This window comes from Camelus bactrianus, chromosome 1, assembly GCF_048773025.1.
Source record: "Camelus bactrianus isolate YW-2024 breed Bactrian camel chromosome 1, ASM4877302v1, whole genome shotgun sequence".
In the NCBI taxonomy this organism is placed as follows: domain Eukaryota; kingdom Metazoa; phylum Chordata; class Mammalia; order Artiodactyla; family Camelidae; genus Camelus; species Camelus bactrianus.
The window spans coordinates 104,196,079-104,210,825 of NC_133539.1; the positions used below are offsets into that span (position 1 = coordinate 104,196,079).

The window sequence follows — 14,747 nt, forward strand, 5'->3', positions numbered from 1 at the left end:
AAGGACTTGTGCTGGACGGGCCCCATATAGCCACAGAGCTGGGGCCACAGGAAAGTTACCTTCTTGGGAACAGGGACAGCAGGTCAGGAACTACAGATCTTCCTCCTCCCTGCTACTGTCCACAGCTTGGATTCCTGCAGCTACTGCTGGAAGTTGCAAAAGAGCTGTGGGATCCACACAAGGAGCCCCGTGGGTTATGCCCTTGGGGCAAAAGTCTTCACTTCTTCCCGGTGGAAGACAAGCAACGCAAGACTGGGAATAAAGAGTACCCAAGACCATCTATCTCCAGAGACGCCCAGAGGTGGGGAGAGAGCACGTAGCGGCAGAGGGCTACAAAGCCGCGGCAGGCAGAAAGTGCAAGGCCGCAGCGGGCCTGGACGCGCGTGCCAGAGGGAACGGAACACTGCACTGAAGGACTGTCGCCAGGTCCTTTCCTTTCGAAGTCTGTTTCTCTGACTCACGAACGACCCCTAGAGGTAGACAAAACCTCGAGCCGTTCTACCCTTTCAGAAACCGACTCCACATCCAGACTCACCCTAACTTCCACATTCGGAAAAAGAGCGCATGTCCGGGGTGGGGGTCCCGCGGAGCTTTGTGGGAAATGGAGTCTTTGTCGGGTGGATTCTGGGAGTCGTAGTTCCTCCTGGTCCCTCAGCGCACGCGCATTTCTGTCTTCACATCGCGTCTTCCAGCCCTCGGCGGCGCCGGAAGGAGACGTGTGAACTGGTGTGTGGGTGGCCTCTGAGCTGCGGTGGCTCAGGGTTTGTCTTGTGGGGAGGAGTCCCGAGGTGGAACGTGACAGACCGACTTGGGGCCTCTGTCAATTACAATTGTTAATTGTAATCGGGCAGTTACAGCACAAGTGATAATCTCCGAGATGCGGGATGTAGGAGCAGCGTGTAAGGGCCTGGAGGACGAGGTTTCGGAGCCAAAACATTGAGGTGTGGCTTAGGACCAGGCCGTGGGGCGACGTGTTTAAAGCCCGGGGCCTCGAGAGCTCGAGTCCCCAGTGAGCAGGGCTGCCGCTATGAAAGGACTCTCGAGTCGCACAGAGGAGGTGGGCGTTATCCCCTGACAGTGTAAATCTGTTGTCGGTTTCCGGTGGGGCGCGCTGTGATACTAACTTAATTTTTCAACGTCATTGTGGCTCCAGTTCTGAGGGGTCGCGAGGGGAGGGCATTGAAGACCGAATAGTAGTTCAGGGAGAGATGATGAGAGCCGATGGTGGCTGTGGACTGAGTAGATAATGGGAGCTCAAGGGAAGAGTTGAGGATCCCCATATTAGTGGTGTGGGCTGCTGGCGTGTATGTAGATATTCTCAGAGACATTCTTAATCAGTCTGCCTCAACCCTCCCGCCCTCCTCCCCCCAAAAGACTTGAGGGGTCCATCAGTGAGCATATATGTGCAAATACATTCACAAAACTATTCAGATGCACACTGACCCAAAGGACATTCACGTACGTAGCCTGTTAACACCCACCTTTGTGAGCACACTGGTGTCTATAAATACACACAGCCACATAGGTACTCAAAATCACATACTCATACATACCCCCTATCCCAGACAAAGGCTCTAGTAAATGTATCTTTCATCCTAGCTCGAAGGGTCTCTGTCCAGAGCTGAGGATGCCACCATCTTGGTCAAAGTTTAGCCTACAAGCCAAAAGGACACAGGGTGATTTCCTTGAGCCTCTCTCTGGAAACTTCACACACAGCTCAGCTTTTATCCTTCCACCTTACTACATCCAAATCCACTGTGACTCTAACTCTTTTTAGTTAAACTTTCTGCCACTCTGGCCCAATATGAGAGAGAAATGGGGCTTGAATTTACGTAAGGGCTTTGCTTATCAGAATGTGTTTGTTGAGGGTCTTCACAGAGTAGTAGTTCTGAAGATATTTGTGGGTGTTGAATTCTTTTGAGAATCTAATGAAAGCTGTGAACCCTCTTCCCAGATAACATATCTTTATATCCACACTATTTGAAGAACAAAATTGAAACCTATCTGTGGAGCCCTGATTAAGAACCTTACTAGAGGTAGATCAGAAGGTCAGTTTCCTGGTTGCCTCCTCCTGGTTGGCACCTTCAGATGGCTCCAGAGAGGAGAAGAGTAGGTCCCAAGCCCAAAGAGGAATCAGGGCATGAGGAAGGGGCAGTCTCTCCTCCCATCCGTTATCCCTTGTCAAGGAGCCAGGCTGCCAGTCTTGCCAGTTCTCTGCTGGGCAGTCAGTCATAACCACTAAATGGTTAGTGGGAGAGTCAGCCGGGTAGGTGGTTCAAGCTTATCAGATGTTTAGTTGTTTAGGCTTAGTAGGTCAGTTAGAAACACAGTAGGTCCATTAGAAAGACAATAAATTAATCAAATGATTTGTAATTTAGAAACTTAACCATTCAGCCAGTCAGTTACTCAGGATTAATTTTTCAGATGGGCAGTAGGATCTCAGCATCCATCAATCAGAAGGTCAATTTAATGGTCTGTCCATTAGGGAGCCAGTTATGAGAATGCTAAACAGTTCCTTGATCAGTGGGACAAAAGGGCAGTTACGGTAAGACCATCTGGATACAGTGTGTCTCTACTTGTTACATCTTGAAGACAGCGTTGGCAGTGGGAAGAGTTGGCTCCTAGGCTGACAGAGGGAGCTTCCGTTTGCGGGGAAAGAGGCCTTGTCTGGTGTGGGGAACAGGAAAAGGAAAAACTGCAGAACCAGAGCCAGGGAAGTTGCCACTAGAGGGCAGTGTGGCGTCCCTTCACAGGCACAGGGTGCAGCTTCAGGCTAGTGGGAGCCCCTGTCTCTGGTCTCTGGCCAGCTTCTGAAGGAAGGCTCCTGAAAGGACTTCTCATTTGGGGAGGACCTAACCAAGATGCGCTTGGCTCCAAGCTGGGAGGAAGGCAGCCAGCTGCCCCCCAGGAGAAGGACATGTCTTTCCTGGGCACTGCTGCTGGGGCACGCCTGTACGGGGCACTGGGGAGGAGGGTGAGTGGAGGAGGAAGAGCACCTCACTGGTTGGCCTCAGGAGCATGGAGGGGGGCAGCTGCCTATATCGTAGGCACCGAGGGCAGGATCTGTCTCCTGTCGAGGTGCATGTCACTTCCCAGCCTGCTTCTCCTTCAGTGCCTCTAGGGGCCAAAGAAGGACCAGACCAATGGCCTAAAGCCTCCAGACTCCCACTCCTTTACTGAACTCTGTGGTCAGCTGCTGCTTCTGCAACGGGCAGCAACTCTAAAGCAGGAAGATGGAGGTCAGACATAGATAATAAAGGAAACAGGAGGAAAGGACAAGCGATGAGATGTTTATGCAAGGTGTCACATACAGCATGGGCACAAAGGGAGGAGGAAGATTAGAGTTCTTTTCTCCCACAAAGGGGGGAGTTGTATCTCCCAGTTATACCTAGAGGAGGATGCTGTGCCTCCATGTGGGTTTCCTGGCTTTAAAAAATGGGCAGGGATGTTTTCTGCTTCTAGCTCGTTTTGGTGATTCAGTGCAGTTAAGAGTAAGTGGGGGCAGTGATGAAGGCTCCCATTTAAGAGGTGCCCCCCTCCACGTGCCGAGGGCTTTCTGTACACTCTCTCCGGGGAGGGGTCATCCTAGATGATTCAGGAGGACTCTGGGGCCTAGAGAGACTAGTTGTCTTGCCTAAGGACTCATAGCTGGGAAGTGATACAGAACTGAGTTTGAACTTGGTCTGTGTGGCTCCAAAGCACTTTTCCCCCCCCTGGGAGATGGGGAAGAGGACACAGATGGGGAGGGGGAGAAGGGTGAAGGACTGGCAGGTTGCTCTGTCATGAGGACGATTATCTGGGGACAGGGCTCTGGACAGAACTGTCCCTTCAGAGACTCTGCAAACCTGACACCCCACATGGTGGCATGAAGACCCTTTCTCTCTCTCCCAGGCGTACAAAAAATGCATCAACAACTACCATCTGCTTACAGCCCCTTCAGACTTGTACTATTGCAAGAGAGGTAAGTGGGGGCCAGACCATTAACAACCTGTTGAGTCACCTTAGGGAGCTTGGATTTCTCTAGAAGGTGGTGGAGGGCAAGGGTTTTTATTTTTAATAAGGAGTGGCATGATTCGCTTGGCACGGATGCAAAGGGACTTTCCATATATGGCAAATGACCTGTTCTGTCCGTTTCTTTCCCCCTCTCACAAATGAGAGATGATGATGATTTCTAAGCCACAGAGTTGCTGTGAGGATGAAACAAGGTTAGGCTTTTAAAACACAGCACAGCGCTGGGCACATTAAAGCACTCAGTGAATGCTGGCTGGTCTTCACACCCCACACGTCGCCTGCTCCGCTTCCCATCCTTTCGGCCTCCTGCCTTTTCTCAGCCATTGTGAGACGGCCAGGCCCACGCAGGCTGTGATCTGACAGCATCTCCTCTCACTTCCTGCCCGAGAGCTTCTCAGATGCCAGGTGCCCAGGTGGACACGCTCAGGCATGTTCCACCCAGAAGTATGGGGGAGACAGCTGTGGACAGAGCCAAGGGATAAACGTCCCCGTGCCCCCTTTCCCCCAGGTGACCAGTGAGGAGGTGCGCTTTATAGGGCTTCTGGGAGGTCCCACGGCTGGAGGGGCTGGTTACCATGGTCAGCTCACCTGCATCTCGCTCTGGCATTCCCCTCCCCTTCTCCCTTCCCTGTCCTTCACCTCTGCAACTTGGGGCCACATTTCCTACTGAACACCTAGACTTAAGGATTTTCTTCAGACTCTGCTTTCAGAGGAACCCAGGCTAAAGCAACCCATTATAAGATGATCCTACTTTCTTGGAAATGCTGCATGAGAAGATGCTAGAAACATGAGCATCCCTAACAAAGATCATCCCCTGGGGTTGGGCAGACTCTTGTCTAAAGCCCATTTTTGCGGTTTTGTTCACTTGTCGGAGGGCAGAGGAAGTGGTGTGCTGAGGGAGCTGAAGAACACTGGGACCTAGGGACACGTAGTCCACACCCAGGCCGCAGTCTGCTACTCACAACTGATGCCATCCTAGGTGGACGTCTGCCTCTGAGCCTCCATTTCCTGAGCTATAAAACAGAGATAGTAAATGCCTGCTCATACGCTGAGTCACGGAGACTCTCATTTGAGTGTGTGGCCCAGTGTCCAGCCCCTGGCATGTGATGAGTAAATGGTGAGTCTTGGTATAACGGCCCTCTGTAATCAGTGTTGGACTGTCCTAGGTCAAGTTTCTCCTGTGGCTTCACATGTGCTTCCTTAGCTTCCACAGTGAAATGGGAAGCCTTTCACAGGCGGTGATAGAAGAAATCTGTGATCAATAGATACATAATCTCTTCCAAATAAATGACTCCAGCTTTACTGCCCAAATTAGCAGAGGCCTTAGTCCTAGGATTTGCTTCTCTTCCATGGCAGGTTGGTTCCCAAGAAGCAGACTCTGAGACAAATGTGGATGCAGGAAATTTACCAAGGAGTGTTCTGGGGTCATCACCATGAAGGAAGGGAGGGAGGCAAGGTAGGGCAGAAGTGGGCTGTGCTGCAGTCACAAGGCCTCGGCGGACCCCCTGGGGGGCACTGCACCTGGGGGGCCCTTCGGGCTTGCCCTCGGGACTTTAAACCCCTGCCCTGCCCGGTCACTGGGTGTGGCTGCCTAGAAAGGAGGCACTGCCAGCCTGCGCGCTCCCAGCCACTGCGGGAAGAAGCCCCGAAGTGGGGGATGTGGGTGGTGCAGTTCTCAGGGGTGGCTTTAGAGAATGTGACAGTCACTGCCAGTTCTCTAAGCAGTACCCACTGGCCCCTTCTTCCTCATGAAGAGGGCCTGATTTGTTTGAGACAGCAACATGCCCAATAAAAATACTCACTTTCCTAGACTCCTCTGTCGTAGAGGTAGGCTGAGGAACCCCATGCCGGCCAGAAAGATATAAATAGCAGCCTGGGTTCCTGATGACGTGGTGGAGCCACTGGAGGAAATGGAACGCTTTATTTGCTTAATCACTGTAGTCAGGTTTCTGCTGCATGTAACCTAACAGTCCGGAATGGTTCAGAGACACGTTATTACATCCTGCCTAAGAACATGGGCCTTAGAGTTCATGGATGACAGCTCTGAGTCCCAGCTCTGCTGCATCCCAGCTAGCTATGGAAACCTGAGTCACTCCATCATGCATTCCTGTTTCTATGAAGCGGGAATGACAGTACTACCTAGTGCCTGTCTCACATTACACTAGGGTAACCAGCTTGTCCCAGTTTGCCTGGAACCTGACAAGTTTTAGCACTGAAAGTCCCACATCCTGGGAAACTTCTCAGGCCCAGGCAAACCGGGACAGCTGGTCACCCTATTAAATCTCCCCAAAATAGCTACCTCCTTTACAAATGAAAGACTGGGCCCTAAAGGCTAACAATTATAGTTGATGCTGCCCTCTAGTGGCTGAGTATAATATAACACAACTGCAGAGATGAAGTTTCCATTATGTAGTTTTTCCTTAACCAAAACAGTAACCACAGAAGGTCAGAAGCAGAGTTGGAATATTCTCCTAACCATTTAGATTCAAATTTATAACTGTTGTAATCCCACTGTATTTTAATACTCAGTGATAATCACCAGCAAATATGGTATCTTTTGGGGCTATTGGCAGGATTAAATGAGTGCAGGAAAGCCTTTTCCATGGTGTGCCACAATCTGTGCGGTATAATGTTCACTGGTCTCGTGGAAACTTGGGTTAGACTCTGCACTTTGACTCTTCCTTTGAAAGGTGACTTCACTCTCATCAGTTTGTTTCCTCATTTGTGTTAGGGGTAATAGGACCTTCCTCAGAGGGTTGTTTAGATTGATAGAGATACTTGTGGGGCCCCTCTTGGGAAGCAGGACCCCAAAAATGGTGGCTTTACTACTGACAGAGTTATCCAGAAGCCAGGCCTCAGGCTATCCCTCCGTGAGGGGCTCTGCAGCTCTGGGAGGAGCTGTCCCGGCCCCTCAGGGATGCCTTCTCCCCATCAAGGCCAGTCTAAGCGGGCAGTAGGACTTCAGACGCCAGGAAGTCCTGCTCAGACACTCTGATGAAGTCAGCTGGCTCCTCTTAAGCTGGAACGATGATTACTCCTCTGAGCTGGTCACCAGGCAGGCATCATCAAGGCACAACCCAACATTCAGTTCAGTGGCCTTGAACAACGGGAGCTAACCAGTGCCTGGGCCAGAACTCTGAGCTAGCCCCAATCAAAGCCAGAACTGCAGTGTAAACCCCAGCTGTGTTCTGCTTTCTACTTACGTTGTGTTTAAACACACCAGGGTGCGCCCACACTCGTCTGGACCGCTCCATCTGTTCAGAAGGCTTCCTAAAGAGTCAGAGAAACACAAGCGTCCCTGCCTCTCCTGCCGTAGTCTTTATCAGTTCTAAAACAAGGGATTACTCAAATCTTCCAAACATCTAATTCTGCTGTCACTACAAAGACCCTCAAGTAAGCTTAATAGCAATATTGGATTAAGTTCTTCAATTCTATTTCTTTCTTTTTTTATTGAAGTAAAGTTGATTTACAATGTTGTATTAATTTCTGGTGTATAGCATAATCATTCAGTTATATATATATTCAGGTACAATACATATATATATATGTATTCCTTTTCATATTCTTTTTCATTATTGACCATTACAAGGTATTGGATATAGTTCCCTGTGCTATACAGTAGGACCTTGTTGTTTATTTTATATTATCTATTTTATATATTCAATTCTATTTCTAAGTGAAATTAGAGAAAGAATATGTACTCCACTCATATTAATCAACACATACAATTGGTGGCTTCTCTGCTCTGTTCTGTGTGCCTCAGATGCCTTGTAGTCCTGTTTCATTACCTTGGTGTTAAGTTTTAATTTTGTTCACTTTTAATGACAATTAAAAAATATCTCATCTATGTCATGAAATTATGACATATTATGCTATGACTGTAAAAAGAGCTTTTTTTCTTTCTACTGCTCCCCCATGCCATCCCCCTCTCTCAGTGTGGAAATCTCCAAGACATGCTATTAAGGGAAGCAAGTTAATGAGAAATATGCCTCAGACATATTGCTAAAGGAAACAAATGAATAAAAATATATTTTAAGGGAAGCTAGCCACAGAACAATATATGTTAAATGATCTTGTTCCTATTAAACATTACCTGTATTTCTGTATCTGTGTGTTAAATTTCTGGAAGAATGTCTGTCCAGCAGCTCACAGTATTCTCTCTAGAGGTGGGATTAGAGAACTTAATCTCTGAAGTTGTTTTCAGTATTGTTTGATCATCTCCCAGTGTGCACGTAGTAATTTTAATCATGAAAACAAGAATGCTGACCATGCAGTGTGTACCCACACATCTTCCATAAACTAAGCCATCGAGACCACTGCCCTGAAACCAAGGACGAAATCCATCAGCCTCAGCTGGGTGCTCTGGGTTTGTTTATGGAAATGAAATGTCTCAGAACTCAATACTGAGGAGATGCTTTAATGCCTGATGTCTTGGGAGGCAAAGCCTCTATCTACACTTTTAATGTTGGCTCTTATCCAAAATATTTACTCTTACCAACAGATGTCGGGAATTGATTTTTAAAACATCTTCTGATTCACCTTTATTTTAATTCTTCAAGTTGTGTTTAGCTGTTCTGATTCCAATAGATCGTTAGTGGGAGCAAAAAAAAAAAATGTGCTTAGGCTTTAAATCCTCGAGAGACAACACACAATTTTCAGCAATAAAAAAAAGCACTTAAGATAAATTTTCACCCAGTCCAAGGCCACCAGCTGTGACACATCCTCTCAGCCCTGATACTGCTGTTGGAGAAGGAAGCCGCAGCCCCTCTGTGGCCCAGTGCAGGACCCTGTCCCTTCCCGTCACCCCTGCTGGGCCCAACTGGGCCCGGGGCTGGCCACCTGGGCCAGGGGGCCGGGCCCTCCCTTCCCCACGTGTCCTGCAGAGTTTTCTAATTTAAAACATTTTTATTTATCTATATATAAAAAAGATAAATTAAAAAAACACTGGAACTCACCTCAAAAGAAACAGAAGGACTTATAGGTACAAGCCATGAGTTGTACGTATGAGTTTTCTTCAAAAATTTATTAATAGAAACAGACATATTCAAATGCAACATTGGACAAAAACAAAGAGGAAAGGATGCAATGCCAACGGCACTGGGGAATCTCACTTGTACTTGACATTTCTTCGCACAGAACTAGCACCATTTTAGTCAGAAATCACAGATTTAATTATAATTGCTTCTAATATATAAAATACCTTACAAAGATTATTTAACTATCTAGTAACAAAGTTCTTCCAAAAACTTATTTAAAAACCAAATTCGAAATTTACCATTTGAAACTGACGAAAATGGTTTAAAAATCGATCCGACTCTACGGCTTGTCAGAGGGAACGAGCCATCAGTTTTATTGGAAGAAAGTACCTGATCTCAAGCTTCCGGCTCCCTTCTAAACCACCAAGCAGATAGAGGAAACTGAATAGTACATAGAATAAGAGCACATCTAAAACTGGTCTTAGAAAATATTCTCCTAGACTATAAAAATACTAAATGGAATACAAAAATTTCAGCATATACAGCAAGTAGACTACAGCAGACAAATATTTCAAACATACTCGAAACTATCTTACACCACAATCGTCATGAACATCAAGTATTATTCTAATGACTTTTCTCTGATTCATTGTAAGTCCTTGTTTACCTCCCCTCAGGTTGTGTTATAATATCAGATACAGACCAGATTCCGTGTTTCTCACAGAAGTTAGTGGAGGCACCGCTGAATGAGTCTCGGTATTCAGCTGGTGCTCTCTCAAAGTGCTGAAGGTGCAGTTGTAGCATAGCCTGGTTTTTAGCTCAGGGGTCAGCAAACTACAGCCCACGGGCCACACCTGGCCCAGTACATGTTTTGTGTGGCCAGTGAACGCAGCCACACTTACTCACTCACGTTGTCTGTGGTTGCTCTCATCTTACAAGAGCAGAGCTGCGTAGCTGTGACGGACGCTCTATGTGGCCTTTTGGTCCACAAATCGTATAATATTTACTATCTGGCTCTTTACAGGAAAAGTTTGCCCACCCTGATTTTAGAGAAATTACTTCAGGCCATTTTTCACTGAACAGGGACAAGGTCATATTGCCCCAGATTATGAAAATTTTGGCTGAGGTTTGCTGGTTCCATCATACAGTACCAAGGCAGATCAAAAGAATACACATTTAGATTGGCAACTTTGGGTACTAAAGTATTATTCTGGCATCATAAGGAGAACCTGGCTATGATTAAGTACCTTCCTTTCTCTGTGAACTCGCCATCGTGGACCAAGTCACTCATGTACCCAGTTACAGCAATATACTCACTGTTCAACCCAAACCATCTACGTGGCCCCCAAGCACGATCTCCAGCCTTCAAAAGTCTGTCGTTTTGTACCCTTAGCAACGGATAGAAATAGAAGCGAACCTTTCCCACCTCTTCGTATTGACACAGATTCTGTTAGCGCCGCACTGCCTACCTTTCAGAGTCCTGCCCTGTGACATGCATCATGATAATTAGTACCACCACCACCCAGGGCCACAAACATGTCCTTTTTGACAAAGCGGACTAAGTTTTCGAGGGGGCACATGGGCTTGAGAGAACGCTTGTGGTGGTCCTGGCAGAAGGAGGTGTGGAACGTGACATCCACACCGTTGTAGAGAATCCGGACGGAGTGCTCGCTGGGTTTCTCCCTGTCTTGCCACAGCTCAAAGATCAGCCTGGCTGCAAACCTCGGGAATCTGGCTTCCGTAAGGCCCAAGGCACTAAGAACTGGCGACAGCGTGACGTCATGAGCCGAGTAGAGAGCAAAGAGCTCTCCCCGCCTGCCCTCTGCGGCGCGCTGCATGCGGCCGATGGTCTGATTCAGGATGGGGTGTGCGCCCAGGAGCGCGTACCCCAGATACAGTTTCTTCTCCTGCCTCTCTCTCTCATCCTCTATCTGATGCGTCTTGATCACCTTGAAGTGCTCCATGCCAATGCAGCCGTTGCGGGTGCAAGGGAAGCTGACGTTGTGGCAGAAGTGGCAGAGCATGGAGTCTATGGGGTTGGCAGCCCGGAGCTGCTTGGTGGGGACGTCCACGATCCTGGCCATGTCCCCATAGGTCCTCTCCAGCTGGTTGTTTTTCAAACGTAACAGGTACTGCCGACGCTGCTCCTTTTCCAGATAATGGTTCCTCACCGGGCAATAGCAGTTTCCAGAGCAGAACAGAGCACTGGGCTGGTGCCTGAAATAAATCTTCTTCCAGTCAAAATCGGGGAGAAAGCCATAAAGCAAGGCCAGCCCACTCTGCAGCGTCCGGCTTTTGCCAGTGGTCTCTAAGTAAAGCTGGTCCATGGACCAGTCACTCGGCAGGAGCTTGTGTTTCTTTAGATAGATGTCCCTCAGCAGCTGGCCGTTCTGCAGGTGCTGCACAACCCCTGAAACACAAGAGTGCCACATGCCTGCATGACTACCCGCTTAGCAGGGGGAACAGCTGGGGGGGCCAAGGCACGTCCAACTCTGGAGTGCTTTAGGCAGCATATGATTATATGACCGAGCCCAGCCGCTGCTGCATGGAAGCCACAAGAATGGGCTCACATCAGGGTGCAAAGGGAGCCCTGTGGGCTTATCCACAAAGGAATGAGCAGAGCCCTGTCCTCTGGACCTGCGGACTTTCCAGGGAGATCAAGGACCATCTATCTGCCTCCATCCCTCCCTGTTGACCGGCCCCTCCTCAGGAGAGGGGCATGACTGGTGAGGCTCAGAGGGCAGGAATCACCCCGCTGGTGGACATCTAGGTGGTAGTCGGCAGGGGCCTAAGGAGAGCTTTCTCTCTCCTGGCCAGGGACACAGCATTCCCCAGTGTGCCCAGGGACTCATGGAAATCAGTCAGGCAAGGGGAACAAATCACTTGCTGACTGCCTAGTCCCCTCCCTGTGGGGGATTCCCTCCTTCACCCCACCACCCTACTATCCCAGCTGAAGGCTCTCTGCTAACCTAGGTACGTCCTGCCCAGTCCTGCTGGGGCTTCACCTGCTCACCTGCAAGAATACTCTCTCTGTATGGATGTGGAATGATCTCCCAGATACCCAGACAGAATATTTGGGGGAAAAAAGAAGGCAGAACAGTATGTTTATTACACTCCTTTTAAATAAAAATGGGGGAAAAAATAAGAACGTGGATTGGCGGCTGCCTGTGTTTTGCATAAGGAACCTTAGGAAGGCTGCACAATGGTTACCTGGGGATGACAGGGGCACAGAAATGGGGGCAGGGAGATGGAACGTGGGTAGGAGCACGAATTTTAAGTTTATCTTTTAGTTGTAGTTTTGGACTACATGCAGGAACTGTGCCATAGTACAGTAATACATTATCTTGAAAGATAAAGTGAAAATGCCTTATCTTCAAGCAGAAGGCAGTCCAAGGTAAAAGCAAGCTCACACTCCAGCCAACAGGATGTTAGGATGGAATTTCAGAGAGAAATCTGAATTCTCTGAGCGTGTAAACCAGAGGCAGGCCCAATGACCAGCAATGCCATTTATTCAGCTACCCAAATGGTTTGAAAAGCCCCACTATGTTGATGAGACAACTTCAGGCTGAAATGCATGAGACAGAGGGAATGGTGTAGGCCCAGGAAGAGAACAGTTCAGGAGAAAACCCACGAAGGATGTCTGCATCCTGCTCTGAATGAAGAGTACTGAGAAGCAGAATTCCCTCAGAGATCTGGGCTGGGTCAGGTCTTAGCATTTCCAAGTGGCCTGCAAAAGGGGCAAACCACAAGTGACAAACATCAAGAATCTGTCTGGCCCCCATTCCCCTCTGGGCCTACCTGTACTCTGAGGCTACAAATGTTAAGGTTGGCATGTTTACCAGGTGCCAGACCTTTCTCCTTTAATCCTCACAAAAAACCAGCAAAGAAGGCATATTATTGTCCCCCTTTTCCTTCTTTTACTGAGGAGAACACTGAGGCCTGAGCCTTTCACAGTTAACAAGTGGTCGAGGCAGAACTCCAGCCCCCATCTGGCCCCAACCTTGTGCTCTTAGTCCCGGCTCACAGCCCTGTCTCCCAACATGTTCACGCAGAAACACTGAGTTCCACCCTTCTAGGGGCTTCTCCTTCTCTCAAAACACAGCCTGCATCTTCATGACTCTGTTCATGCCCTTCCCTTTCTCTGCCCAGTGAAATCCTCATCTAACACCTGGCTCCAGTACCACCTACTCTGTTGCCTTCTTCTCTCCCAGTTTGGATTCATCATTTTCCCTCCTGCTGGCACAGCCCGCTGGACCTCTGAGGCATTGCTGTATTCATTATTCATTGAGTCTAGTTTATGCTAGCACTTAATGCACATCATCTAATTCAACTTGCCACCAGTTCTGTCGGGAAGATGTCGGGAAGATGTCATGAGCCCCATCTCATAGTGTGTCTACTCCAGGGCCCATGTTTATTCTGTAAGAGCCTGCAGCTGTCAGCGGTACCCTCAGTGGGCTCCACGCACTATCCCATGGCAGCTGCGGGCTCCGTTAGGACAGGCAGGGGAGCGTCCTAGCCCTCAGCCACCCCCTCCCCTTCAGGCAGCAGCTGCCAAAGCATCTGGGACAGAGGAGGCACGGATGATCAACCTCATCTTACAGAGTTCTGCGGGGTGCACAGAGTGTGCCAGTTATAAATGATTATTCCAACAGAGATGGAAAAACTCAAATAGAAGATAAAAGTGACCATTAAAAGAGAACAAGGAAAAACGAGCAAAGAGTACTGCAAAAATGATTTCTAGAGTAATATTAATTTAGAAAATGGTGATAATAGATCAATTGAGAAGAAAGATCAGAATGAATAATGCTCGATGCAGTTACCCGACCACCTAGCCAGCTGGTGGACACTGACCCTCAAGGACTGCACCAGGTTCTCTCAAGAATTTGAACTTGTAAGTTCATCTCTAGGTGTGGCTAGGACTGTCTCTGTTGACAGACACACAGCAAAACCACAGAGGCAGGGACAGACAGCCTTTTTATTCCTGGTTACAGCCTCTGGAGGCCTGGTCATATTCTTGCCCTTAGAGCCTGTGAGTCACCCCAACTTTTTATAATGAATGACCTTTTATTGCTTGAGTTACTCTCTGTTACTCACAACCAGTGATCGTCAGCCAGTATGGTTCTGCCCTCAGGGAGGGTTTGGGTTGCCACAATAACACAGAGAAGAACATTCCCGACACCTAGCGGGTGGGGCCAAGGGGCTAGACAGTCTCCACAATGAACTCTTCTCTGCCCCACATAGCTTTTGAACGCACAAGACATTCCCACGTGCGAAAACCCTGTTTAAATACTTCAGTTTTGAATCCAGCTTTTTGTGTCTATAAACACAAAAGCATTTTTGCATAACATTAGCAGCCTCTGAATTTTCCAGAAATGCAATATAAACTAAGGCACATCTGTATTTTGTTTTGATCAGACCTTGTCAAAAAAGTAAAAATCATGTCCTGACAGGAGGTATGAGAGTCACCAGTACAACACCCCTCCGTCTACATTTGTAGCTGTCACAGACACCAATCTACACTGAAGTGCAAGCAGTCGGTTACCTCCTATTTTCTAGTAAAGGTGTGCGCAAGCATTTATGTTGAAATATATAGAAGGTACATAATAGTTTCCTTTTGTTCCTTTATATTACAATTAGGGTGCCTGATACAACTTTGTTTTAAATTATGTCTATAGAAAGGTTATATTTGAATTTATTTCAGGTTAGTTAAAAGAACATCACAAAATACTTGTTAATAAAAGGGGGCACTGGATCTGATGG

General features: G+C 48.0%; 2 protein-coding genes and 1 long non-coding RNA gene across 17 annotated transcripts in view; 1 reads left to right on the plus strand and 2 right to left on the minus strand.

Moving 5' to 3' along the window:
• ZBTB38 (zinc finger and BTB domain containing 38) overlaps positions 1-529 on the minus strand; it is a 113,851-nt gene extending 113,322 nt beyond the window's left edge. For 5 of the 6 annotated variants that reach the window (XM_010952268.3, XM_074370441.1, XM_045514710.2 and 2 more), the window contains exon 1: positions 60-437. The gene's annotated coding sequence lies outside the window, so the exon portion shown is untranslated. Of the gene's footprint in view, positions 1-59 lie in introns of all 6 variants that reach the window. The other variant, XR_012509247.1, reaches the window with a different exon arrangement.
• A 13-nt stretch (positions 530-542) lies between these two features.
• LOC123616082 (uncharacterized) lies at positions 543-8,117 on the plus strand. The gene is made up of 3 exons (XR_006723937.2): positions 543-1,057; positions 3,892-3,961; positions 7,235-8,117. It is a non-coding gene; the product is annotated as an uncharacterized LOC123616082 (long non-coding RNA).
• Positions 8,118-9,015: 898 nt separating this feature from the next.
• Positions 9,016-14,747, minus strand: part of PXYLP1 (2-phosphoxylose phosphatase 1) — a 68,986-nt gene continuing 63,254 nt past the window's right edge. For all 10 annotated transcript variants that reach the window (XM_045514717.2, XM_074370491.1, XM_074370502.1 and 7 more), the window contains one exon: positions 9,016-11,397. In XM_045514717.2, the coding sequence (XP_045370673.1) occupies positions 10,460-11,397 (938 nt within the window). In that variant the 3' untranslated portion in view covers positions 9,016-10,459. The remainder of the gene's footprint in view (positions 11,398-14,747) is intronic.